This window comes from Botryllus schlosseri, chromosome 5 (assembly GCF_051294905.1).
Source record: "Botryllus schlosseri isolate E-star chromosome 5, Bs_hap1, whole genome shotgun sequence".
Lineage (NCBI taxonomy): Eukaryota > Metazoa > Chordata > Ascidiacea > Stolidobranchia > Styelidae > Botryllus > Botryllus schlosseri.
The window spans coordinates 18,699,945-18,727,244 of record NC_137240.1 but is presented as its reverse complement, the minus strand read 5'-3'; the positions used below and the strand labels follow the sequence as shown (position 1 = coordinate 18,727,244).

The window sequence follows — 27,300 nt, the reverse complement described above, 5'->3', positions numbered from 1 at the left end:
AAGTAATGAGTTAGTTGCTGCATCTGAAAGAGCATTGTCCTCAGTCAACCCCTACTCATGAACTATGTACTGTGGTTGTGGATGATGTAATGACAGTGTGGAAAATGGCGAGAATTGCGACAATGCAGAAATCACATGTGGTGCGATCACTTCAAAACCTGCACGAAAGATGGCGTGATCTGAAGAAGAATCCGAAACAGAAAAGTGATCCCAAGGGTAAGAGGAGAAAATTCACTGATGATTTGGACAAGCTGTGGGATATTGGAAGTAGAGATGCCATAACAACAATAAAAAATGACATTTATCTATCACATGAAAGAAAGCTTGAAGACATTGCATTTTATGAAGATCAACGGCAATATCGCCAGTCAATAATGTTGGGAAGAGACAAAATTCTGGTAAAGACCTCAAAAAGAAAACAGCAGCCATTGCAGATCAAACTGTTGAAAACGTTTCACACGACTCAAGTTGTGACTATGTTGTTTTAGCATCATCGTCATCTTCAAAAGAGGGTGACAGTTTGAGTTCAAGTTCTGACTATGATGCTGATGTTGGACTTGGCACCTCGACCCAATCCATTAAACTGATGGCACCTAAAAATATTATGAAAAAGACGCATGTTTCCCAAGCTCTGGATCGATTGCAAGTAACTGACAACGATGCAACGATGCTGATGGGAGCATTTATTAAGGCTTGTGGAGGAGATATAGCCATGTTCTCCCTGTCAAGATCTTCAACGAAGAGAGCCAGGGAAACAAATCGCCTGGAAATATCTCAGGACATTTTGGAAAAATTTGCCGAAAATAGACCACAGCATGTTGCCATTCATTGGGATGGAAAGCTCACAGAGGATAGATTAGGAAATCGATATGAAGCTTTGTCAATTGTTCTATCTTGTCAACCTCAATACTCGGAAGGAAAACTACTTGGAATTAAGAAGATACAAAATGCGGCAGGTCAGACACAAGCTGAAACTACTTTCGACATAATTAAAAAGTGGGATATACAAGATGCTGTAACAGCTTTGGTTTTTGACACCACAGCAAGCAACAGCGGCTGGAAGAAGGGTGCAGCGAAGATCCTTGAGGACCTTCTAGGAAAAAAGGTTTTTTACCATGCGTGTCGGCACCATGTGTATGAGCTAGTAGTCAAAGACGTCTGGAAATGTTTATTTGGAAAAGCAACAACCGGACCAGAGAACACATGGTTTGCCCACCTTAAGAAGAGCTGGAGCAGTCTTGACAGAAAACAGCAATTCAAGACTCTGACTATTCCTATATGCTTTAAAGAACGAGCAGCAATGGCATTTGAGAACTTCAAGCTACTACTCGCCAGAAAAGATTTCTTCACACGGGATGACACTAAACAATGTGTGACTAATGCTCTTGCTCTTCTCGGTGCAGATGGAGATATACATCATCACAAACCTGGTGCAACACACCATGCAAGGTGGATGGGCACAATTCTGTATGCTCAGAAGATGTTCATGTGGGCTGATCAGTTACATTACAAATCTGAAGAAGTGGAACTGCTGCATCGCTTCAATTTATTTTTAGTTCTCTTCTATATCCCTGCCTGGGTTGCTTCCAGCATCGGTCGTGATGCAGCCGGTAATGACTTGAGATTCATCCAGGACATGTTGAGTTACAAGGAACATGATGAACAAGTTTCCAAAGCTGCTTCACAAAAGCCTTTAAAGCATGACTGGTATATCGTGGAGGAAACCGCTGTATATGCCTTGTTTTCGCCGAGTGAAAGCAATGAAACCCGAGAAAATATGGCAAAGACGCTCCTACAGGTAGAGCGAACTTCAAGTTTCAGGAGAGGCCCGCCCTCGTTGAATGCAACTGTACGCATCAACAAGGACACTACTTTGTCTGATTTTATTGGGCCACAGTCGTGGTACATATTTGATGTTTTTGAATGCTCTGGGGCGTGGCTAGCTCAACCGGTTGATGTTTGGCACTTATCAGATTCCTACACCAGAATGAGCTCCTACATCAGTTCTGTCAAAGTCGTTAATGATGCCGCAGAACGAGGTGTAAAGCTAAGCACAGACTATGCTGCAATCTTGAATGACAATGAACAACAAAGAGACAGTCTGCTTCAAGCTGTGGAACAGCATAGGAAGACAGTTGGAGACAGCAGGAAGTCAACTCTAATCAAAAGCCTGTAATCTGCAACTTGTGCCTGACAATGCAACACTGATCTGCAACGTACTTTTTTAATGTCTTTTGTAAATAGTGCTTTTCGCCTTCATTCAATTGTGAATAAAAAGTGTAATATGCGTTTGTTTATGGGTGAGACGTCGACCAGTCATAACAAGTACTACTGAGATGTTGACTCCTGGTGGTAAATTTTTGAGTTTCACTCACTGTCAGTAACTTTTGGAAAGGTAGCAATATGCATGCATCTAGTTTATTCGTATCTCAACTAGCGAGAGCACCTGTGCAATACATAGATATTAACTTAGGCGGTTGCGATGTTGTACTATGGACTCTTGGTGACAACATTAACAAAGGCAATATATCATGTCTGTAATGCCACCAACAGAAACGACTGCACAACAGCACGCAAAAATCGTTACCAGCAGTGTTCACAAAGTCGGTCTTTCAGCCAATCATTAGCTTATTATTACCGGCTTCAACCAATCAGGATTAATGGCTTCTCTTTGCCCGCCCACTTCATCGATTCCCCGCCCACTCGCCGACGGCTACTTTCAAACGCATTTAGACAAATGTTAGCGGCTCTCCTGCGAGCTTCTTTCAAGCCCATTATTGTTTTTTAACAATAATCTACAGAATAAGCGATGGACACGCAGAATTCCAAACATTTTCCAAATTTTGAACAACCCTAATGTCGATCATCGGGTAATAACGAGGCACGATGCGCAGTAGTCCAGAAGGAAAATGAATTTTGTAGGCAGGGAAATTTCTCGGATTTAACAGGGCGAAAGTAACCAACTGGTCACTATTCAGACGATGTTGGATTTGGGACATCAGTATATCGCAACATTCGTAAGCCGCAACAAGCAGGTTTTGCACACTTATCCCACGACGTAAAAGCGCTGTGTCACCAGCGAAGTGTACATTCGCCAGGATATGCGAAATTGCCTCACAAAAATGTGCAATACACAATTGCGCAGTAGTACCATCGGCCATACGCGACTGAAAAGTGCTGTACAGTGTATCGACGTGCATGAAGATGTCACAAAAAAGCTTCAAAAAGAACAAAAATTCTTCGTCTTCCAGGAGTCGTTTAAGCCCCGCCGCTTCACGTATGGAAGTATCATCCCAGACAGGAGAGCTCTCAATCACTGAGAAGCATTCCAGAAGCTCCACCCTACTCTCTGACACTCGTTGCACAACTCTGGATTGGAAGTTCCACCGTGTTGATACGCATTTAGGTAACCGGTGCTTGCATATGTCGCGCAATAGATCAGATCGCTTTGGCGAAACAGAGAAAAAGGAGGAGAACCCTGAAAGATTTGCAAAGAATATCTTGACAGAAGATATTCCTAAGCACATTTTTTTCACTACAAGATTGAGCTGATGCGCGTAGCAATGCAAAAAATGCGCATGCGGGTAAACTTCTTTCATTAAAACTTGTACGCTATGTCGCGATCCGCTCATGACTGCTGCGCCGTCGTAGGTTTGCGCAATAAGTTTCGACTCAACTGAATAGGGCTGTAATGTTTTTTTTAATACGTAAGAAATTCCGACAGCAGTGCGATCGTCAACAGCCACAAAGCTGTGGAATCGTTCGACTGGCATACCAAATTTCGTGAACCGAAAAATCACTAGTTGTGACAAACACGTAATGTCAGTTGTTTCGTCAGACTGAATAGTTAGAAATTCAGCGTCAACAATCTCGGTAAACAAATGCTGCAGATAGATGTGATATGTCGAATCAAGCACATCATTTTGAATAGTCTTTGAGGTACCCTTAGCTACTGTCGCGGTGTCGAGATGTTCGCGCAAAATGCTATCAATGGAAGCCGTGTATTTAATTAGATCCAAAAATACCCCCCTATTGAGAGAGCATTCCTTCTCATCGTGGCCTCGAAGGGGCAATTCATGAACTCCAATAAATTTAATGGCATCAATCACCCGAGAGAGAACATGCCTATTCTTATCTACAAGCTCATTGTGCTTGCAGACTGATACGCGATAACTTTCATTGAGCTGCGACATTACATTTACTCTGCCAAACAATTTATATTTAACTGCACTAGCCATGTGCACTTGGGATTTTTGGTGCGTTTTCAGACGCTCTGACAAATGCTTCAGATCGCGATAACCAATTTTGTTCCAACAAGAGCCACTGCTTCCGGTACCGGCACTGTCGAATAAAAGACAGTAAAAGCAAAACAAGGCGTTTTTATCCTCGCCATAAGTAAGCCATTCATTTTTATCGAAATGCGCTGAAGAAAAGGCACGAGTGCGCTTTCCTCCGGCGTACGATTGGATCAATGGGCAATTTCTAGGCTGATACGGACCTAGTCGCTTTACCTCTAATTTTTGCTCTAAAGGCAGCTGGCTAAACGGCGTACGGAGCAAAGATTCAACACGATTCATGTTCGCACTTGACCTGACTACTTATCTGCAGAAATGGAAATGACTATAAATCGAGAGATTGCGTATGCCTAACTGGAAAGGTCAACGAGTTCGGACACATACGCAATTGTTATCTCATAGATTGAACAAGGAAATGTCATATTGAATCCAAAACATCATTCTGAAGAACTACGGATAGCAGCCTCGGAAATTCGGTCCCGGTACAGCTTGGGAGATTCTGGCCTTGAGGCTGGAGACTGTCACACGACACATACGGCTTACGGTCTATAGTGTCTATATGTCTGCTGCAAAATCGCCTTCGGAAAATATATTACCGAATAAATACGTGGATGAAAGCCGAAAACTTGGTACACTGTTACATGAAATCATCGAGAAGTATAGCCTCATGACCGTTTTCGGTATGGTACACTGTCAAAATTAATACGAACAGATCAACGCCGAATTTTGCGTAATATTTACTGAGGAATCGGCTGATCAAGCGATCAGCTGTTAGCCGCCATCGAAAACGAAACAGCTATCGCGCTTGACAGGGGTTGTAATTGTGAGCAAATGGCCCGAAGGCCACCATTCCACGGTGAAATTGACATTGGAGAATATAAAATAAAACTAAATATTTGAATGCAAACCGAGGATGTTAGTAAACTGTTTCATGATATCATCATCTCATCACCTATCTCAGTATGGAACACAGATACACCGGCTTTTGCGTGAAATCCGCAATGCGTTAGGTAGGCTAAGTGTCAGATCAGCGCACATCTCTACCATACTCGAACTTAATAACGAAATTGCTGCCCTAATCATTGAGTGTCAACCTTGAGACTTGGCACAGCGTTCGATACTAAAATCAAGACATACCATGTAAAAGTTCATGACGGATCTAGCTAAGGAGCATCGTTAAAATCAATGGAGACCAATACCGGCTTTGCGTGAAATATGTTTGCGATACATGACCGATCAGCACACACTCGACTTTGGAAACGGAATTACTACCCTAAACTTTGAGTAGAAACCCTGAAACTTAGGACAGTGTTAAATACCACCATCACGACATGACATACCAAGTTTCAAGAATTATCATGGTGTGAAACACCATAAAAATCGACCTGTACCAGCAACGGTCGACTCAACGCATATCACGGTATCCGAGTTCAGATATAGATACGATTGTTACATCACACCTTAGGGGCGAGCAAGCATATTTGCCCCGGTTGCTCGGCCATTTTACGAATAGGAGTGAGTAAAGCAACGTTTCTTAATTGTGCGCAGCTTTGAGAGAATAGATAGTGAAAGCTTGTTATGAGCGCTACCGGGGCAAGCCCCGGCTAGGCATTCACAAAGCGAAAACACAGAAGAGAATTCGATTTTCGCGGAGACTTCGCTATGTATGGGCATTTGCAAGCGAAAGCACAAGAAGAACGCGGGTTTCGCTGTGATCTCGATATATATTGAGCGCTGTGCGTCTATAAATGGTTAAATTGTTATTGAACAGAATTTTAGGTGGGGCAATGCCCCAGTTGCCCTATAGGACGAGCCGCCACTGCCCATTACGTATTCCATCTTTTGGCACAGCTTGTTTCTGTTACACTCAACTCAGTTTAATATACCATGTTTCTAACTTTCTGTTATCGTTGCTGCTGTCCGGTATAATGAAATCTTGTCATTTCTGGATGCTGAACAGTAGGAGATTGAAATTGTAACACTGCAAAATGACCCCCACCTCACTGTGCAGCAAACGTTTGGTGCATTGTTGATAGGGAAAGGTACAGTGGTGTATGCGCAGCAACTATGAAGGTTGCAAGCGTCTATGGTTCAACTTATCGTTGTGAATCAGCCTTTTCGGACATGAACTTCATCAAAAACAAACACAAAACACGCTTAATTATTGCACATCTGGAACACTCACTCAGAATTACAGTGTCAAGTTAAATACCAGAGTACAGCGCACTAGTTGATATCATACAATGCCAGGCTTCCCACTGACTGCTATAGAAACAGATAACATGATGTCCAGTCCTGCCCAGTGCTATAAATATCAAAGCGGAAATTCTGTGTGGTACGGGTAAACGGCGGGAGTAAATAGTAGCCCGCCGCCTCAATCATTACGCAAAAGTAGCCCTCGGTTGCAAAAAGGTTGGTGACCCCTGGTGCAGGGGTTCCCAATTAGACTGATATTAAATCGCGCAACGCGCCAATAAAATTTTGGAGCTGTAGGAAATATCTCGCAAAATACTCTATAATTTATATTGCTGTGCGAAATAATTTTGGGCCCCCTTCGAACTCGCCCCCTCGCAGTCACGAGTTACGAGCCTGATGATGACACGGTCACTGATTGTCTTATTTTACGAATTGGGGATTTGGAAACGTATCCCGTAACAATTAGAAGAGCAGACAGGCCGTTTAATAAGTAGCCTAATGTGATAATGGCAACAATGGTTTGGTTAATTCTTCTGGCTTAAATAGTTACGGCATCATTTAATACATTGACTTTATTTTGAATCCGGATTACGCAAGCGAGGTAAGTAGGCGCGTGAACAGGCTTGAAAGTACACGAATATTTGGCTTAGTTTACAGTCTCTGGTTTTACTCCACGCAGCAACATTGAAAAGTAGGTTCCATGTTTTAGATTAAAAACAACGTTTCGCGGGTCACACAGAATAGCTTAGCGGGTCTCACTTTGCCCAGTTCTGCCGTAGATTGAGTGAGCCGACCTCGAACAATGTCGGCGTTTGTCGACTACTAAGGTCAATTACAGCAGGCAAGTTTTACTCATTTATTATTGTAGCTAAGCTCAGTTTCAGGCTTTTATAAGACACCGCTTACATCAACGATATGGCGAGGAGGACCTCCATCACTTAGGTAGGAATTCTGTAGATGACCTCGGCCGGACTCGAACCCGCAACCCATTAGTGTTGCGGCTGTGGATTATACCACTACACTATCTCGCCACCGCGAAAGTAGTGGTGGTATAATAATAAGTAGGCCTATATACTTTTGGCGAACCAGCATTGAATGCTCAATTTTCGTAAATTTCGCCGGACTTTTCTATTCAATTGTAATTAGAACTAGCAATTTACAAGACATGTCAAAACTGTTTCTCGTGGTAGAAATAATTGACGATTTGGAAAGTATCGAAATAAAGTGGTTTCAAAAGCTGGATTTAGCCGGTCGAAGGTGTTGCGTTTTTACATTGCGTATTTACGACTAACGCATACCTACCACTGTCACCACAAATTGGTGAAATTTTCGAAATATCTTTCGTTATCTTGATACAGCGGCAATTTCACCCGATCGTCGTGACAATTTCACTAATAAACCTTATGAGAAACTACTTATAACAGCGGGGCATGAAAAGGAGCCGGGTTGGATATCCAGCTGACTTTTCTCATTTTTAGCCGGCGCCGGCTCGGAGCCGGATCAGTACTTTGTTGTAAGAATCGGAAAGCCTCACCCTCTTCCATTCCGAATCAATAGTTAAAGTGAAGCGTTCATGGAAATAAACCGAATGCTAAGACTGAGTTGGCATAATTACTTCAAAGCGTCGGGCTTGGTCGCAGAGTTTTTAATTTCCTTTTCGCATTGCTTCAATCAATATTCAATACCATCCTACGAGTAGCTAAATTATGTAACAATACCACATCAGTATTAATCGCTTTCGTGTGGGCCGCGTATTGAGAACCCCTTCATTATGATATCAAGAAAACAAATGTATAGGAACCAAAGTCCACATCATATATAGTACACCTTGTTCTACCGGTTTCCTCAATTGTAATCGCACACGACGTCGTCGATTCTTTTGCTGTTCTCGTGATATGGTGAGAGCTCTTTCCGACGAATTATTACGTTAAAAAAATTACTTGTTTGAGAAGATGTGGTAATAAGCCATTACATGAAAAGAAACTCCGAACTTGGTGGCCCATTCAAAGTTGTTGGGCTCATTTTGCCATGTCACAATGTTGTTGAATTAATACTGTTTCTCGTTGACACTTCTAAAACAAGTTTAAAAGCTGTATAGCTGCACATTCCGGCTATAGAAGCTCGTTATCAGGGGTTTTGGAATGAAGAATAATGGGGGATGGCTGCTCTATGTTTTACCGTAACGACCCCGGTCATGCGTACCATATAAAATCATATGTGATAGAAATAGGTAAAGACCGATTCAAAACCAGCGTGAAAATGACATATATAATCACAAACTCACATTCTCGGTTCAAAAATCGAGTGAAAATTTGTTGGCTGGCGGTGATAACTAACGTATGCGTTTGCCTTTATAATTCCATCTAATGTTGTCGAAAATCAAATTTCATCTGTGACAAAGCAATGCCATCTTATAGACATTGTACATAACGCCGAGACACCAACACGACATACTTAGATACTATAGATTCGCAAGTGGAATACACATTTATGCCTTTTCAGCGTTGGAGTAATGCTGATGAGAACACCCTGCAATGTAATAAAGCTAACCCTAAGCCCAGACCGCGACAGAAGTAAATTATACCAATATTGGCCGAAAATAGACCAATCGTCTATGACGGCACACGCCGAAAGTTAATAGCCGATATCAAACCGAAGAAGGCTGTATGAATATTTTTTATTACAATGATGCAGCCGGGCCGGTTGCTTTACGAATTCCTTGGGGGGAAAGTACCGATGAAAACTACTACCTATAACGTTACCAAATCGAGAACGATAACGGTAAGAGGTTTTGCCTAAAACACTGTTAATGAAGTGGAAGTAGTCTAACAGCATAGTCAGTTTCGTATGTAATGCAAATATGCGAATCCTCCTGTGTAATCGGCAAAATAAGAAGTTATTTGTTACTGACCACATCTAGTCACGAAACCTGACCAGCCTGTCTAACAAAGTGCCATCGCTACCCGCAGAATGATATATATCAAGCACAACATAAGAATAGCCGATCTCGGATTTAAAGCGCCGGGCTTCTTCATCGGTAGGTCGTGGGCTCGATCTCTGGCTGGTCAGACCAAAGACATGATTACGATTAGTAACACGGGTATCCATGACTTCCACTTGGCGCTAAGTATTATCGGGATAGCATGGAGGACTCAGAAAGCCTTACAAGGCTATATCTACACCTTCCTTGTCCAGCCGCATGTGCAAATCATTCACTCACGGTAGGCACATGCGCACCTCTTTAGTGTGTGTGTATATCATGTGTATATGCTACAAAACATCAAGGACAAAAATATACAACGTCCTTTCTTTTTTTCGATCTGATCGAAGTCCAAAATATTTTTCCACTCCAAGTTAAAATCCGGCCGGCCGAACTCTCCTTTTAGCTCTGGATGCTTGAGTGACGTCTTTGACCTTTCTCTTCACCAAATATTTTATTCTTCAGCATCATGCCGTTTTAGCAGATTGAAAGTAAGTACTTAACGTGTGCATATGACACATTTAGATATAGTGATTATTGTGTCGCAAACATATTATCGCATAATTCATCTCACTATACATGTATCTATGACGGCCTTGAACGCATGAAACGCATGACCCGCGATTCAGACGATAGGGTTCAGTCACTGCCTCCTTATCGACAGAACATCAGTCATTTATAATATAGCTCAGTCGTTCTTTATTCGTTCTTACCAGCTACGGTATTTATACTTCCTTAGTTTACGTGAGAGCGGTTGCCAGATTACATATTGCAAGGGAAGAGAGAGAGAAAGAGAGAGAGAGAGAGAGAGAGGTTCGTTTTGACGACTATCATTATAGATAACTAACCTCCGTAGGTTAGTTATCTATACTATCATAGGGTTGCCATCACTGAGCTATATAAACATTAAACATACGTCCATACGTCCGGAATTTCCCGGATATGTCCGGAATTTCACTGTTCAAACTAGGGTCCGGGAGAAATTTCTAAAATATGCCAAATGTCCGGAATTTTGAAGACTTGACGTAGGCTCATAATTTTTTCGTAAATCAGCATAAAAATAATATTTTTTGGGAATATTTATGCTGATGCATGATATTTTTCTTCGCGCTGTGCGCGATTTGCTATCACATTTATTGATTTTGTTGTGGAGACTATACCACGCACGCAAAAACTGCAATAAAATATAAATAAAAACAATCTTCATTTACTGGAATAAGCATAAGTGTAACGGATAATTCCTAGAGATCGTTAATGCCGTTTAAATGCTTTATTCAAAGATAGTGGTTTCAAACGGGGGTGGGGGGGGGGTAGGGGGTGTATGTTGAACGTAATCAGCTTCCAAAATAGCCCGTGAGTAGGTCTGGGCCAAGGTGCTGACTTCCTTTACTAATCAGCTCGTCAAATTTTGATCTGGGCCACGGAACATTTTCAAATTGGAGATGGAGTCGCGACCATGAAAGGTTTGAAACCACTGGATGTTGGGTGTTTAGTTTATAACGCTCCGTGGTGCGCACCGCCTTAAGGCTGATAAACAATCTTATCGGTAGGACATGAACGTGACTTAACGATGTGCAATAATTACGTTCCCTGTATTTTCGAATTCATCATCCTCCACCAGCTCTAACGCTAACTCTGATCATGTGGGCGGAGACTGGTTACGGGAAACAACGATATGGTAGCTCGTAAAATGCCATTTACATTTTATTTTAATTCGTGAATTCAAACTTCTACGTGCATGTGCTCCGGACAACTCAGGTCTCAGAAAATTGGCATTGTTCTAAACCAGGGCCGGCCAACCCGTGGCCCGCGGGCCACATGTGGCCCGCGAGAAGGTTTTGAGTGGCCCGCGACGTAATTTTCGAAATTAGTAATATTATCAAAAAGGGATTCACAGATTGTGAATTTGCAAGGCCAACCAAAAATTTGATTAGTCTGGTCGCAACACTTGAGATGTGATGACTAAAATATCAGTTCCGACGCATTGGCAGATCTATGAACCAGTCACATTTTGGTAGATCTTCGTACACTACAATAAAGCAGAATAATTTGCGATAGATTGCGATAGTAAAAATTTTCGACACGCTTCGCTCAACATGTTGTCACTTGATTTCTTGCACTTGATATTGTTACCCCTTTGTGAAAACGAAAGAACTCCTAATGTATCAAATTGAGTCTAACAATATTCGCGATTATGAGACAAAGGGTCGTTTAGCATATGCGACCTTACATTTGCGCTTGCAGAAAAACCGTCGACTATAAAAGCTAGGCACAAAACGATTGACGCATGTTGGTCGAAGCTTTCGATATCGACACGTCCAGCACAGGTGCCGAATAGTCCAGTCCTTGCAAACTGAGCCCAGCGATATACAGCAGGTACGCTAAATAGTCAAGTAACAATATTATTGACCTATGAACTTCGAAAATTTTTCGCGCTTCGCGCGGCTATTGGCCCGCGCAATAGTTCGTCAATCCAATGTGACCCTTTGGCTGAAAAGGTTGGCCACCCCTGTTCTAAACAATCGTAACAACGCAGCACAATCACCATAACAATCGTCCTTGCGTGGTTGCGATTGTTCAGAACAATGCCGATTTTCAGACTTTAAGGGGTATTTCGAGGGGGTTTCATTGCCCTGATCAGATTTTGATGTATATTATCAGAATCAGCGCGACTGTAGCTTTCAAATCATGTCAACTTTATTAAATTTGAGCGCTCGGGTCGTCATCTATGGGATTAGCAATTACGTTACCGTTTCATGCTATGAAGCGACAATAAATCTGCGACTGTAGCATCACTCGACCGTGAGTCACGTGATGCACATGTATCCGTAGGTTAGTTATCTATAGTACGACGCGGTGTGACGTGTTCGGTGCCGTGTAGAGAGGCATTTCCTCCTATTTGAACACTCGCTGTGCGGCTAGAAGGCTGGATAACGATTGGATAGCACCAAACATTTTTTCTGAGCCATATTGACTGTGATGAAACTTGTCATATGGGCAACAATAAGGTATGAAGGGACCTGCTACCTAAATGATAGTGACGAACAGTTTTGTGAAAACATTCTCGTCACTTATGCCTACGTCCTGCCATAAATAGTTGATATCATGAGTGTCCTCCTGTCATTAAAAGTTTTCAAGCATGTATCATATGTTATTCGTCGCATTTGTGTCTAGAACAGAGCATGGTTTCATGTCACGTAAATGCCATTGTGTTCTCCCTCCGGGTTTTGAAAGGCAGCTGATGACAGTTGGATAGCCGAATTCCACAGTTACAAGGGTTTGCGTCATATATGGTCGGTTAGAGCCCCGCCAAGTTTTGTATTTAATTATCAGGCAAGGCACCATGACGTTGATTTGGAAGGAATTAGATAAGAAAGCCACACAAGTCATTCTACAGAGCAGAAGTTTTAGATAGAATTATTACATGAAATGTTTTTTTACAATATGCGTAGGTTACTCTATTCGCCGTTCAAATTATGGAACTGTGATAGCTGAACGGTTGTAATTCAAGTAAATATTTATCTTTTCATCTAAATGTTACTGAAGGCCCCACATACATGCATAACTCAGCGAGCACGCGACTTGTCGCCAATAGAAAACAGGTTTTATGCTGATTTCGATTCTATATATGGTAAATCGGTATCGTTTTGGCTATATTTACTACAGTTTCTCATCATCAGTCCCAGAAAAACTGTGAGAGACTCTTAAGTTAAAAGAACAGTTGGTGATAATTCCACAATAAAATGATTACATCCACATTAGTAGATTTCTTGACAAGTATTGCGTATATGGATAGGATATGTGGTAATCGTGATTTGTATTCGTAACAGCATCTACAAGTAATCGTAATCACAAAATTGAATACATTCGAAAACACCCGAAGTAATTGTAGTTATGTGACATATCAAACGAATTTCATTGTAAAATAACGATTACTTTTAGATTTACGAGCACTAGACCTACATCATAAACCATGTCAGAATGGTTGAAAACTAGAATAAAAATCGTTGAGGACGAGAAATTGACAACTTCTGCTAAGTTTTAGTCTTAACGGACCTCTTGCATAATTTCAATCGGACTGATGTATAAGCATATACATTTATAATAATAGGTCTACTCGTCAACAATCGGCACATGCTAAAATTGTATCGTTGGGATGATGTATTGGTGGATTATGTATTGCATCATATCCATTCGTTTTAACATTATGAAGCTTCAGGTTTTATCATATATCTGATGGACAGTTACCGACGTGGTCAATAGGTAGCTCTACGTATATGTGAGCCATATAACCCGCCGTTGGAATTGTAGTTAATTGGATATTCAATACTCGGTTCACAATTATTAGTAAATCAGTCAATAGTTGAATCATCTTGCAACATGCAATGGCTGGAATATTACCTCCAAATTAGAACAAACTTACATGATTTTTTGACTTGACTCGATCGTGACTTGACTTGACTCGTTCCCTTAAAAAATCGAAAGGCTTTACTAGACTCGAGTCACAATGTGGAATACCATTAATTGACTATGACTCGAGGGTACTGCCTTGATCCCAACAGTGATCGGAAGTGGCTGGCAGCGAGTTTATATTATTCCCGTTCATTGGCAGTTTAAGATGGTTATAGCTACGCACAGAGGTGGTCAGTAACGAAGTGCTTCTACTTTTTGATGTACTTGAAGTAGATTTGGCCTACTCACACTACTTTTTTAGTAGTTATGATTTTAGACTACTTCTACTTCTACTTGACAGTTTTCAGTTTTGTAGGCAAAAATAAGCGGAGAATATCTACTTACTTACTTATGAACCTCCACTCCTACTTCTACTTGAGTAGAAATTCCGGCGTTACTTCTACTTCTACTTGAGTAGCGACGGTGACTACTTTGACCACCTCTGGCTACGCATCTAGATTTTCAAATCATTGGTTTCTTTGAGCAGAAAATGAATCTGATATTTATAAGTAGTCTTGTTTTTCTTGTCGCTGCGACCGTTTGTGCGCAGACCGTTCACTCGATAAAGGGTTTGGATTCAAACTCATGCAACGTCGTAAATGTCCACTTCGCCAAAAACGGGGATGCTTCAGGCGCCACCGCGGACCACCAGGCAAGCGGACCGCCAGGCAAGCGTGGTCCCATTGGACCAGCTGGCCGACAGGTATGTGCTATTCACCGCTTAGCGTTTAGATCTTCATTGCGCACTATTTCGTCTTAGCCGCCGAACCAATATTGATGGCAATCCTCGTAGAATCCGGTTATTATAATTCAAAATGACATAGTCAAAAATATGATAATGTTCGTTGTACCGTAATGGCTTAGCGTTCATTTTCTTAATCGGTAGGTCGTGGGCTCATCCCCAGCCGGGTCACACCAAAGACCTGATTAGTAACACTACGGTAACCATGGCTACCCCGCTTTGTGCTCAGAATTGCCGATATAGCATAAAGGGGTGGTGCAAGACTTCGAAAGTCTTACAAGGCTATATCTTCACGTTCCTCGTCCAATGTCTATAGTGGCATATGCACATCATGTACTCATGATATGCACGCACAGGACCGTAACTACCGCCCCCCACCCACTAATTGGGCCATGTATACTCACTGGCGACTGAGTATAAGAAATTATGTTCAAAAGTGGGGAGCGAAGCCCCTCATCAGTTTGGTTTATCATCCTAAGGGGCCAAAGACCAACGTTTTGTAAGGGGCTGAGTGCTGTTTCTCCCCTCGCTTTGCAATGCACACTGTGCATATATGCACGAATCGCGTGTCTGTATTCATGAGTCGGGGTGTATGCCGCAAGAACCTCAAGGACACAAATATGCAACGTCTTATTGTTATTGTTCAGTATCATGATATAAAATAGCTCGTTCGTCATATCTATCATTAAATAAATTATATGAGCTGATTGTTTTTTTCCTAATTTAGGGGATTAAAGGCGACCGAGGCCCACAAGGGGCTTCGATAGACGTCAGGTCACTGAAAGCAGAAGTACTGAATGCATTGGGTACGTAATTTTGTCTACATCGCTTTCCAATCATTGACGATATTGACCGCCTGTTATTTATAACGTGTTTATTTTGTGATTTGGTTTTCAAAGATTATTTCATTGGTGATTACTGGAAACATTAACGTCAAACAGCTAAACTACCGAAGTAACATTCCCTTACTCAATTACTAGTCGACCACAGTAGTCGACAAACACCATGAATACCTCAAAACAAACAAACTAATTGTACGATAAGTGAAGTGATAATTATATTTAGAATTATTATAATTACTCCCGGTATACCAAAGCTCACTCACCCGTATCCTAAGCTAATCGAACCGAGCCCCATAGGTGCGCGCAGCCTAGCGCATAACGGATTTTCCGTAAAAGTCGGTATAGGTCTGTGTAGATTTAATGTGTTGCATACCGAGATGAGCGACTAGCTTTCAAATTGCGTATCTTGATGATGTGATGTAACGCTGTAGCAAGTTACAAGGTTACAAGGTTACAAAGTTACAATAACTGATCGGGTAGTAATTTCGTCATCAAAGTCGAGTATCTATAACTGTGGTATCACATGCCCCCTACGGCAAATTGCTGCGATTGACAAAAACGAATAGAAGTAGTCAAGCGTGACCGAACAATGAGAAAACGGGAGTTTCCGTTCCATAGTCACATTCGATGATCAGAGCGATAGAGGACAAATGCTTTCCTGAAACTTCTGCTAATCACCTTTTGTACCGCCTCCTTTACGATGCAAAAGGGGGTTCGTGAGCCGTATGGATACCTAAATACAGACATCACTCATGGCTATATTTATCTACCGTCAATAAATTTCGAAGTTTGCCATACGCGCGACTTCAGTTCGTCTATTGAATATAATCAACGTGTGATCCCAGATAGTGAAGGGCGACAACTGTACCATTTTGCATTGACAAATCCAAATCCTGAAGAACGTGAATTCTGTAACGTTTAAATATAGGTTGTTTTGAATTGCATCTACACTACATAATCTGCCATGCACAAACTTTACAAGTATGAAGTGAGGTTTGAATTGACGAAATATGTCTACCGAATTCCTTGAGTACTTTTACTCTCACAACTAAAAAGGAATATTAGATATCTTCGATATCCTAATCAACCTCTTTCAATCTTCATTGCTTCCAAGATTTTTATATGATTAGGTGCACGAAGCTGTGCAGAACTGAGGGACGTTCACGGAATTTCAACAACAGGATATTATTGGACAAGAAGCAATAATCTACAGGCGCAGAGAGGAGCGTACGTTTATTGCGATTTTCGCGCCTATACTGGTAAATCCTTTTATCAAAGAATTCAGTCTATAAAAAGCTATATGCAATACATCGCATCAAAGACTTAGCTGTAGGCATACTTATTATAGCTGCTATATGTCGAGTACGCACTTTTTGTGAAGGCCGTAATGTTGGATATATTATAAATACAGGGGTCATTGTTAGTACGTAAGGACTAGTAAATCAATATCGTCAATTTCGACGAGTGAATATAGTATACTATCCCGTTGCATATTGAAGTTCTGTATCTCCAAGAAGCTCTTCTACACAGTTAGGCCTACACGTAAAAGCAGTCCTTTTCAACGCACGTATAAACTACTTCATGTAGATGTAGAAAACAAATGGCGAACTATTGATAGCAGGCAACAGGTTGTAGAATTGCAAGATGCAGTTCGAAATTGCACGATGCGTCATCACGAGTTATGCAGATACACAATGGCGCTTTATTTGCTGTAAATAATATTTTATAGCAATACAGCCATTGCAATTTTTCCAAGGGGCATTGTAACTTCACCCATGAAAGTGATGCGAAACAATTCAAATATGCTGGCGGAAATAGAGACAAATCTACTGAAGTACATGATTGATCCGCTCGATACATCTTTATCAGTATATAATCCTTGTCGATTGATGCATAATTGTAGGATATAAATTTCAGAGAACATATCGATCAATAAATTAATCAAGCCAGTACACAGGTGTCTCTACATGCGAAGCATTAACATCCAAGCACAATGTAACGGCCTACGGTTATTACCTTCTTGGAAGTTCTCGGAATCAATTCCAGTATTGTCCAGGTAACCATTACAGCTTTGGTATATGCTAAAGTTACCATGCGTCCTCTTTTAAGAGGATTTGTCCTATTTTTTGACTTTTTTGAAATTGTACTCGGAGGACGCCCTTTTGTCCTCTTTTTTAAAAATGTTGGTCAAATGTACGGCCAAATTAGACTGATATGCCGTAACGCTCCGGCTGGTATTTCGGGAGCGGAGCAGGAAAGTTGACCTTTTTTAAGTCAATCACCTGACAATGTGAAAGAAAAACTGTATTTTGGGCACTGAGCGAGAAAGTTGACTTTTTTTTAGTCAACCGACCACGAAGTAGGTTAACATTTTTACAGGATTTTCCTTCCGGTTTTGCAAGTCTGAAAATTCTGAAAAAGTGCCCTCTTTTCAGATTTCCCAAATATGGTAACCCTAGTATATGCTATATTTTTATTAGATTTTGTTTTAATTCATTTTCCATATCAAATTCCATTGACAATAGGTTCATACTGCTGCCGTTGTGGTTGATGTTGCTGTTATGGCTGTTGTTGTTGTTGTTGTTGTTGTTGTTGTTTTGTTGTTTTGTTATTGGTATTCTTGTGTTTTGTGAACGAGCACTAAAAAGGTTGAGAAGCGCTGATTTAGGGCATAGGGGGCTATTCTCACTCCTCCGTTCACCGTTATATGTTTGCGTCACCAAAGCTGTATATAGTATATATGAATTGAAGAAATACAAGGCTTCGCATGCATGCTAGAGATGTACAGGCTCAGGATATTGGACTTTAACCGCGGGCAGGAATCCGGCAAGTTTTTCTCAAACAGGATCGGATCCGGATTCTCATTTTTGCCCAACAGCCGGATCCGGATCTAAATTTCTATTGCATGAAAATGACTGGCTTTTGTTTACTTCGATATTTCGTATGAACTTGGACTCAGCTGACTTCAGCATTGCACCATTATTTCGAAGAAAACCTAATGGTAAACTTCAATGAATTGCCGAGGTGTATTTTAAAAAATCTCGACGACAGGGGCAACATTGTGCAGGGATATTTTTGGATCCGGATTTTGACATTTGAGACAGGAACAGGATCCGGATTGGATCATGATTCCATTTTATCGAACAGGTTTAGATCCGGATCCCGAAAACCATGATCCGTACATCTCTAATGAATGCACGGGAATCCGATTCATTTTGAGGACAGTTGAGATGAATTTCTCAATATCTTCTGGTTTATAATGAGGAGATCCACTCCATGCATAATGCAAAGTCATTCATATCATTACCCAGTTCACATGGGGATTTATCGATGATTCTCGTCGCTGACTATGCATGGCTTGAAGCTTGGTTCAGTGTACGACCTGCACACTCGTTATATTCGTAAGACACGGGGTTAAAATCAGTTTGCACCGCAGATACGCCTACAATTCTATGGTGGCACCGGTCAATTCCATGGACATTGAACAATATACACTGTGTTACATACTGCTTACGTTTTTATTTATGCCAGACGTTTACACTTGTTATCATCTCGTTATACGAGACGGAATTGCCGAATCCGGATTTTATGAAGTCGGAACACCAGGAAATCGATACAAGGTTTATTGCAACTTGCTCATGGGTGCTGGTAAGTTAAGTACATAAAAAAATTATAAAATCAAAGATATCCCATCCATGTGATTCATTTACATACAGTGCGATTAATATATTCGCACGTGGAGTTGCTATAGCTTAAGTTATTGATAACACACCAAGATGCCACATTAGTAGTTAGTATGATCGGTCGTGATGTGCCTGGGGCTCTTATGGCGGGGTGGCGATTCGCCTGGAAACCCGGGGTGGCGATTCGCCTCTTATCTCTTATGGCGGGGCCGCGATTCGCCATGTGTTCTTATGGGTGCGGTCGTGATTCGCCTTTTCGGGTATAGGCCGCGGTCGTGATTCGCCGTGAAAACTCGTGGTCGTGACTCGCCTTTTTTGCTATAGGCGGTGGCGGCGATTCGCCTGTCGTGTATTCTTACGGGTTCTGTGGTGATTCACCATGTGTTCTTATGGGCGCGGTCGTGATTCGTACTTTCAGGCATCTCTCGCGCGGTGTTGAATATGTACGAGTCACCAACAATAACCGCACAAACGGAAACGTGGTTTGTTGTGAGGATTAAGCAGTGCGTGCGACAGACGGCGATTCGAATATCAACAATAGTCGCGTTCGCAAACTAACACTTCAAAAAGATGTGAAATATTTGTAAAATCCTACGATCGCTCACAAGATACAACTTCCGGCATATCAATCTATCACTCAATACACAACCGAAGTTGAATTGTAATTGAATGCATAAATTTATCACCTCGACATCAAAATTCGAAAACAACAACTTGATGCTTTATGTTCTCACTCTAATTTCATGATAAGTGTAATAAGTGTCGAATAACAGATACACCACCGGCGAGACTTGAATACCAACAAATTGTCACTTATTTCTATTCTAGCCGTAATCCTCTGTGAAGTTAACGCTTATTCAAAAAGGTGTGAAATATTTGCAAAACCCCGCGATCACTGACAAGATAATGTCTCGGACATAACCAATTAACCATCTTTCACGACTTGGTGTCATAACCATACCGATCGCTCACGCGGTGAAATTTTAGTAATCAGTTTGTCACAGACCTTGATTTCGCTGGTAAGATTTAACAAGTAACGAATAATAGACCGCCAGTGTCGGTAACTTGAATAGCGACAAATTGTCACTTATTTCCGCTCTAACCCTAATCCTTTGTGAAGTGAACGCTTATTCAAAAGGGTGTGATATCATTTTAAAATCCAACGACCACTCACCGGATAATGCTTCAGACATAGCAATCCCTCATACCCGCTCACAAGGTAATATTTCGGTAATTAGTTTGTCCCAGAGCCGTCGCAGACGGTGATTCGAAAACCAACAATTTGTCACTTTCCCGCGATCGCTATACGTTTCACGCCTCCCGAATAGTGGCTGACTTTAGTTGCGTGATAAGATCCATGAAAATATTCAATCAATGTGTTAGTTTGTCAACTTGAAATGTAACTCACTACACAAATCAAGTTGAATCGTATTTGAAAGTATTGATTCGACCCTACTCAAATCCTTTGACAAATCCTATTAACGCGATCTGTTGAATCGAACGTAACCTGAATATTACTGACGCCAACATTCACCCGCATCGGATCATTCACACATTCCACGCCGCTGTTTTAACACTTATAGAATCAATACCAACTATCTCTAACCCGATAATATTCAATCATTTTGGTAATTTACCAACTTTAAATCCATTCGCGGGATGTACTAAAGGTAAATCCAAATAATCCAGAATGAAATATTTGGACTTTGACATTGCGTGAATTGAAATAGGTTTGACAAACATGACTACCAACTTTCACCCAGTCACATTTCAAGATTATACTTTGAAACAATCCTTGAAACTGACAACTCTATTCACGACTCCGCGTTTCCGTTTGTAAAATAGAGTTTCAGAAATACTATCACTATGACAACTCAACATTTTAACATCTCGCCATGCACAAACGAGTAAAATACAAAAACCTTGGTAAGTCAATCCGTTTGTAGTAACTCACCAAACCAAAACAAAAAGTGTCCGTATGAAAAGTAGACAAGACTACGCGAGTAATCACTACAACCCACAAACATACCAACTCAGTTGTATCCATATCCCATATTTTTTACTCAACTGTAAGATGAAGTAATTACTACTTGGCGCGCGGTTTGAGATTAACACATTACATTTGAGTATACGAGATTTGAATGTCTGACCAACGTAGTTGAGAATTCTTACAATCGAACGCAGGTGTTATATTGAAAATTTTCACGAATTGACACATTGATTTTGACATATGAGATTTTGTAATAGTCGATCATGAATTGATTATTAAATTATGACATTATTAGACCAGGGTTGTGTTGAAGGTTATTACGATACCAACAAACTTTTCAGAAACATTGTTATTGACATATCGATTTGTAAAACTAGATTAACATGTCTGAAATGTTTTGATTGGGAAGATTAAGCCGTGTTCGTAAAAACCACGCAGCGTATTGTGGAAATCAGGAAATAATTTACAAATGTAATTGTCTCCAGTAACCAAGACTAAAGATGAAACAACAATTTTCTTTGTTGAACAATAACCGGTACAATACTTTATCGTCGTAATCTGCAGTGGGAATTGAAACACTTTCGCACATTTCCCGGTGTCAAGATATCACACTAGGTGAATTGACATATCGCCGCTTGATTAATGCTTAATCCGTTCGCACCATTTCACATACTTTGATCATTACAAAAGTAAATTGGAATATGTTTGCTAGATGCATTCAATTCAGTTAGAAATGTCTGGTGCACAACAATCGTAATATCAAAAAAGTACTTGCTACACTGTTATTTGCTAAACGTGTTTTGTATTGTTGTTCATTTGTAGTATTGATTGTTCTTGAACCCTCAAATAATAATTCCCGACATGAAACCAAGCCACTGGAAGTCGTTACCATCACGAAGAAACAATGTGTACGATGTTTGTCAAATGTATCCTACCCGGCCACCAGAAAACAATTTTCACTCGAAATGAAACCAATGTGATGGTCTCCATTCGATATTTTGTTTGTGTCAAATACTTTACAATGATCACATTTGAGTGGTTGAGGTTTACATCATCAAGCTGTTATTTGTGAATCAAGATTTCGGTAAACTTGTAAATGTATCGTTTAACTAACCAACATTTAGTGATTGTTGAACATACGACTTCGAAATACTGCATTGATCGTAATTTCCATCATCGTGATAATCGAAGTACATTTCTTTCGAATTCGTAACAACCGGCGTTTCTACGATATGATAAATTTTTGACAAGTTATGCTTAGAAGATTGGTTGCATATCGCGAAAAATAATATACCACTCATATTGATACTGTTACTCCATTGATCGATATTTTCAAACGAGTAAAATTTATTACTTGAGTTTCTCCGCTTAATGTAAATGCAAACTCAGCCGTCTTTTAACATCACAAAGGCATTGATAAAAAGTAGGCAATCAAACACAACACTTTGTACGACACTAATTATTGTTCCACACATCTCATTTCATACTAAGTGTATACGAAAGATATTCACGACACATGAAAATATTCGCTCATGCTACGAACATACGCAATGATTGGTGGTGCTTTCAAACTGTTTCGATATCACAAGAACTTTATTGTCTGAATGGGTGTTCATGTATCTTAATAATCAAATAGTTCAACACAAAACTAGTACTAACAGAAACATCAGAGAGTTGTTTACACAAAAGTTTGTATGTGTACAGTATGCGAATACCATGTGTAAGTCCAGCACAATTGCAGTATCCATCCGAGTTTAGTCAACACAAATTTATTACAACGGAGCCACGTAAACTTTCGTGAAAGAAAAGCATACTCACTTCCAGAGGGTTATGTCAACACCATAGCAGTAAATCAGCTACTCCAACAACAAAGTCCATATGTTTCTAGCCACGATCCTTACATCTTTCACATAGATCAATCTACTTTGCTAACGAAAAGTGCTGAGTCATCACATGATCGCCCTCACAACAAAACAGCTAGTAGATATTATCATTCAAAATATTCCTAACCCTTTACACACCAGTGACAAATCATACAACGAATATGTTTTGTGGGTCGAATTGTTGTTCAGTGTCAAGTCTACCTGTTGAAACGTACATTAAAACAGCGCAATTCAATTAAAACCACGAATCTATTTTCATTTCCTCACAAACTGTCACATACAGAAAAATAAATTTTATTCCGCCAAAACATACTTGTAACCAATCGCTTTCATTAAACACACAACACCATAAAAGTATTTACTTTCTACAACATAGACATTCCGATGTAGTCAAGAAATATTTTTATTAATCAAAATCATCGACTTCTGTTTACGGCGTTAGTGTGTGCATGTCATACATGTGGGATCCGTATTAAAATGGACACGACACGACTGAATGTAAGGAGATAGAAGTCTATCGCATAGATTTACATGTGGTCTTCGCTACGGTTTCAAAAAACGAATCATCTCTTTTGCATTGATCGAGACCGAGCAAGTTAGTTAATGGCCATGATTGTGTTTGTCATATGCGAATGATAGGGTTACTGTCAAATCTAGATACAACAACCTTCTGGCACTCATAATAGCAATTTCATTCTCTCCCTTCGTAATTGTAGACTCACGACAAGTATATTGTACAACTCGACAGCTACGTTTAACAACACCAACGACACTAAACATACGATACCTACCCAAGTAAAATTACCATTTTCACCTGGAGGTCAGTCGTTACCTGAGTAAAAATACCATTATTCTTTGGAGATTTATCGTTTAATCAGAGTAACAAAACATTTTCACTTGGGGGTCTATCGTTTCCAAGAGTAACAAGCCCCCCTTTTCTTTGGAAATATATTTTTTCCCTGGGTAACAAACCTTTTTCACTTGGAAATATATTTTTTCTCTGGATAACAAACCTTTATCACTTGGAAATATATTTTTTCCCTGAGCAACAAACCTTTTTCACTTGGGAATATATTTTTTCTCTGGATAACAAACCTTTTTCACTTGGAAATATATTTTTTCTTTGGGTAACAAACCTTTTGCACTTGGAAATATATTTTTTCCCTGAGCAACAAACCATTTCACTCGGTGGGTCGTCGTTTACCTTAGTAAAAATATCATTTTCCATTGGAGATCTGGCGTTTACCCATTGTAACAAACCTTTTTCGCTTGGAAATATATTTTTTCCTTGAGCAACATACCATTTTTACTTGGAAATATATTTTTTCCTTGAGCAACAGACCATTTTTACTTGGAAATATATTTTTTCCCTGAGCAACAAACCATTTTCACATGAAAATATATTTTTTCCCTGAGCAACAAACCATTTTCACATGAAAATATATTTTTTCCCTGATCAACAAACCATTTCACTCGGCGGGTCGTCGTTTACCTGAGTAAAAATATCATTTTCCTTTGGAGACCCATTGTAACAATACATTTTCACTTGGAAATCTGTCGTTTACCTGAGTACCAATACCGTTTTCACTTGGAAATCTATCTTTTCCCTGGGTAACAATACCATTTTCGTTTTGAAAACTGACAACCACACCGGTCAATTTGATATTTTTTGTATATTGTTACAACAGACAGCGACAAAATATACACCAACAACGACTCCGATACATTTGTCTAATCAAATATTCACTTGCTCTGATGCATCCCATCAAAATCATTGGATACTCGCATGCAATAACAATGTGCTGTTGTACATCGACATGTATGTTTTCGGAATTGGTGAATAAAGGGGTTTCCGATATGTCCGTGATGTCCGGGTTCGTGCTTTGGATTTTCCAGAGTCAAAATGTCTGAATAAAACACCTTCTCGACTTTGGTAACTGGTTGATACATGGATAATGGCGTTTGGAAAACGGATGAATTTATGTTCCCCATCGCGCTGACAACATCGGGTTACTTGTGAGTTTCCTCAGATCTGTTTACTATATTGTGTCTTTACTGGTCAATACATGTCGCTCCAGTCAGCTGAAACCGGATCACTAATATGAGAAAGTGTGTGGACCGGATCCGGATATTCACTCATGACCCAACGACCGATATTCAAGTAAACATGTTACAGACCGTGTTTTGTCTCCATGAAAAATACCAATGCATACACCATCACATCAAGTACGTCACGATTGTTCACAAGTATTCACGTAAACGAGGTGTACATACAATTTGTCGGTGTACAAACATCATGGAAAACAAATTCATGTTCTCAAGTCTCATCATGCGACGACTCTGTACATTCAATGTGAGCATAGAGGACTTGGTGACATGATACAATGGACAGTGCATTACGCGTACCGATATATTCTCAGTCAAATATGCGAACCATTAACAACCATATACCCTGATTTTCACTGAATATCCACAACACCAACAAATCTGTACATTTCTTTTCCCTCGACCTCGACGATAGAGTTGTCATCCCAATGTACCAATCGAGTGTATGGTTCATCAGGTGTAAAATCCAAATCTAATGTCACCAAGGTATCGTTTTTCATTTTCAATATTTCCACCGCTGCATCTTGTCTGTGTCGTAAAACCACGGTGTGAGGCCAAAGAAACCGATGGACAGTTACGCGTAGTCCCATATTTACTCGTGCATATAGTCAGGTAACGACAACGTTTTCTCAGTGGTCTGCGTGGGTGAACCGTTTCAATACGTAGCTGGATCAACTAGACCAAAAGTTTCCAGCCGCGTTTTATAACGACATGTAGAATTACGAGACAGCACCCTCTTGCGGTGTGATTAACACGAAATCAACCTTTAAGACGAAATAAGCCTCCAACTTGCAGAGACACACTTTGGATTACATTATCTAATCGTAATCGAACTCGAGATTCACACACACACAGAGTCCCTGTTTACGATTTCAATCTGGAGTCACTGCTCAGGATGTTTATCTGTAGTCGTTATGTGGGAGTAGCGACATCTGACATATTCATCGCGTGAAAGATTGATAACGATGGTGATCGCCAAATACATTATACCAGGTGAAACACTGCGGTCGCAGCAAAAAAGTTCGCAGGTTAGGACGAACAATACGTGGAGGGATTGAGCGAGTTACGCAACTCGATTATGTCGAAGTCTGTATTGCGATACAAGTCTACCTGAGAATCCGAACAATCTTGCAAAATCAAGGTGTGAATCCGTGAAAGGGCTGTACTCGTGTGAGATTGATTTTTCACAAGTTGGGTGGCGGTCGGTTCAAACTAAGACCATGTTACGTCCAAATATGGCTGCTTGCTTGTCTCCAAGTCCTCTATGCCCACATTGAATATACAGAGTCGTCGCATGATGAGACTTGAGAACATGAATTTGTTTTCCATGATGTTTGTACACCGACAAATTGTATGTACACCTCGTTTACGTGAATACTTGTGAACAATCGTGACGTACTTGATGTGATGGTGTATGCATTGGTATTTTTCATGGAGACAAAACACGGTCTGTAACATGTTTACTTGAATATCGGTCGTTGGGTCATGAGTGAATATCCGGATCCGGTCCACACACTTTCTCATATTAGTGATCCGGTTTCAGCTGACTGGAGCGACATGTATTGACCAGTAAAGACACAATATAGTAAACAGATCTGAGGAAACTCACAAGTAACCCGATGTTGTCAGCGCGATGGGGAACATAAATTCATCCGTTTTCCAAACGCCATTATCCATGTATCAACCAGTTACCAAAGTCGAGAAGGTGTTTTATTCAGACATTTTGACTCTGGAAAATCCAAAGCACGAACCCGGACATCACGGACATATCGGAAACCCCTTTTTTCACCAATTCCGAAAACATACATGTCGATGTACAACAGCACATTGTTATTGCATGCGAGTATCCAATGATTTTGATGGGATGCATCAGAGCAAGTGAATATTTGATTAGACAAATGTATCGGAGTCGTTGTTGGTGTATATTTTGTCGCTGTCTGTTGTAACAATATACAAAAAATATCAAATTGACCGGTGTGGTTGTCAGTTTTCAAAACGAAAATGGTATTGTTACCCAGGGAAAAGATAGATTTCCAAGTGAAAACGGTATTGGTACTCAGGTAAACGACAGATTTCCAAGTGAAAATGTATTGTTACAATGGGTCTCCAAAGGAAAATGATATTTTTACTC

The 27,300-nt window shown here is 40.4% G+C and overlaps 1 protein-coding gene across 2 annotated transcripts in view; it reads left to right on the top strand.

Moving 5' to 3' along the window:
• The first annotated feature begins 14,385 nt into the window (after positions 1–14,385).
• LOC145439314 (contactin-associated protein-like 2) overlaps positions 14,386–27,300 on the top strand; it is a 39,627-nt gene continuing 26,712 nt past the window's right edge. For both annotated transcript variants that reach the window (XM_080316822.1, XM_080316823.1), the window contains exons 1-5: positions 14,386–14,626; positions 15,393–15,471; positions 16,638–16,766; positions 17,465–17,563; positions 19,039–19,155. In XM_080316822.1, the coding sequence (XP_080172948.1) occupies positions 14,414–14,626; positions 15,393–15,471; positions 16,638–16,766; positions 17,465–17,563; positions 19,039–19,155 (637 nt within the window). In that variant the 5' untranslated portion in view covers positions 14,386–14,413. The remainder of the gene's footprint in view (positions 14,627–15,392; positions 15,472–16,637; positions 16,767–17,464; positions 17,564–19,038; positions 19,156–27,300) is intronic.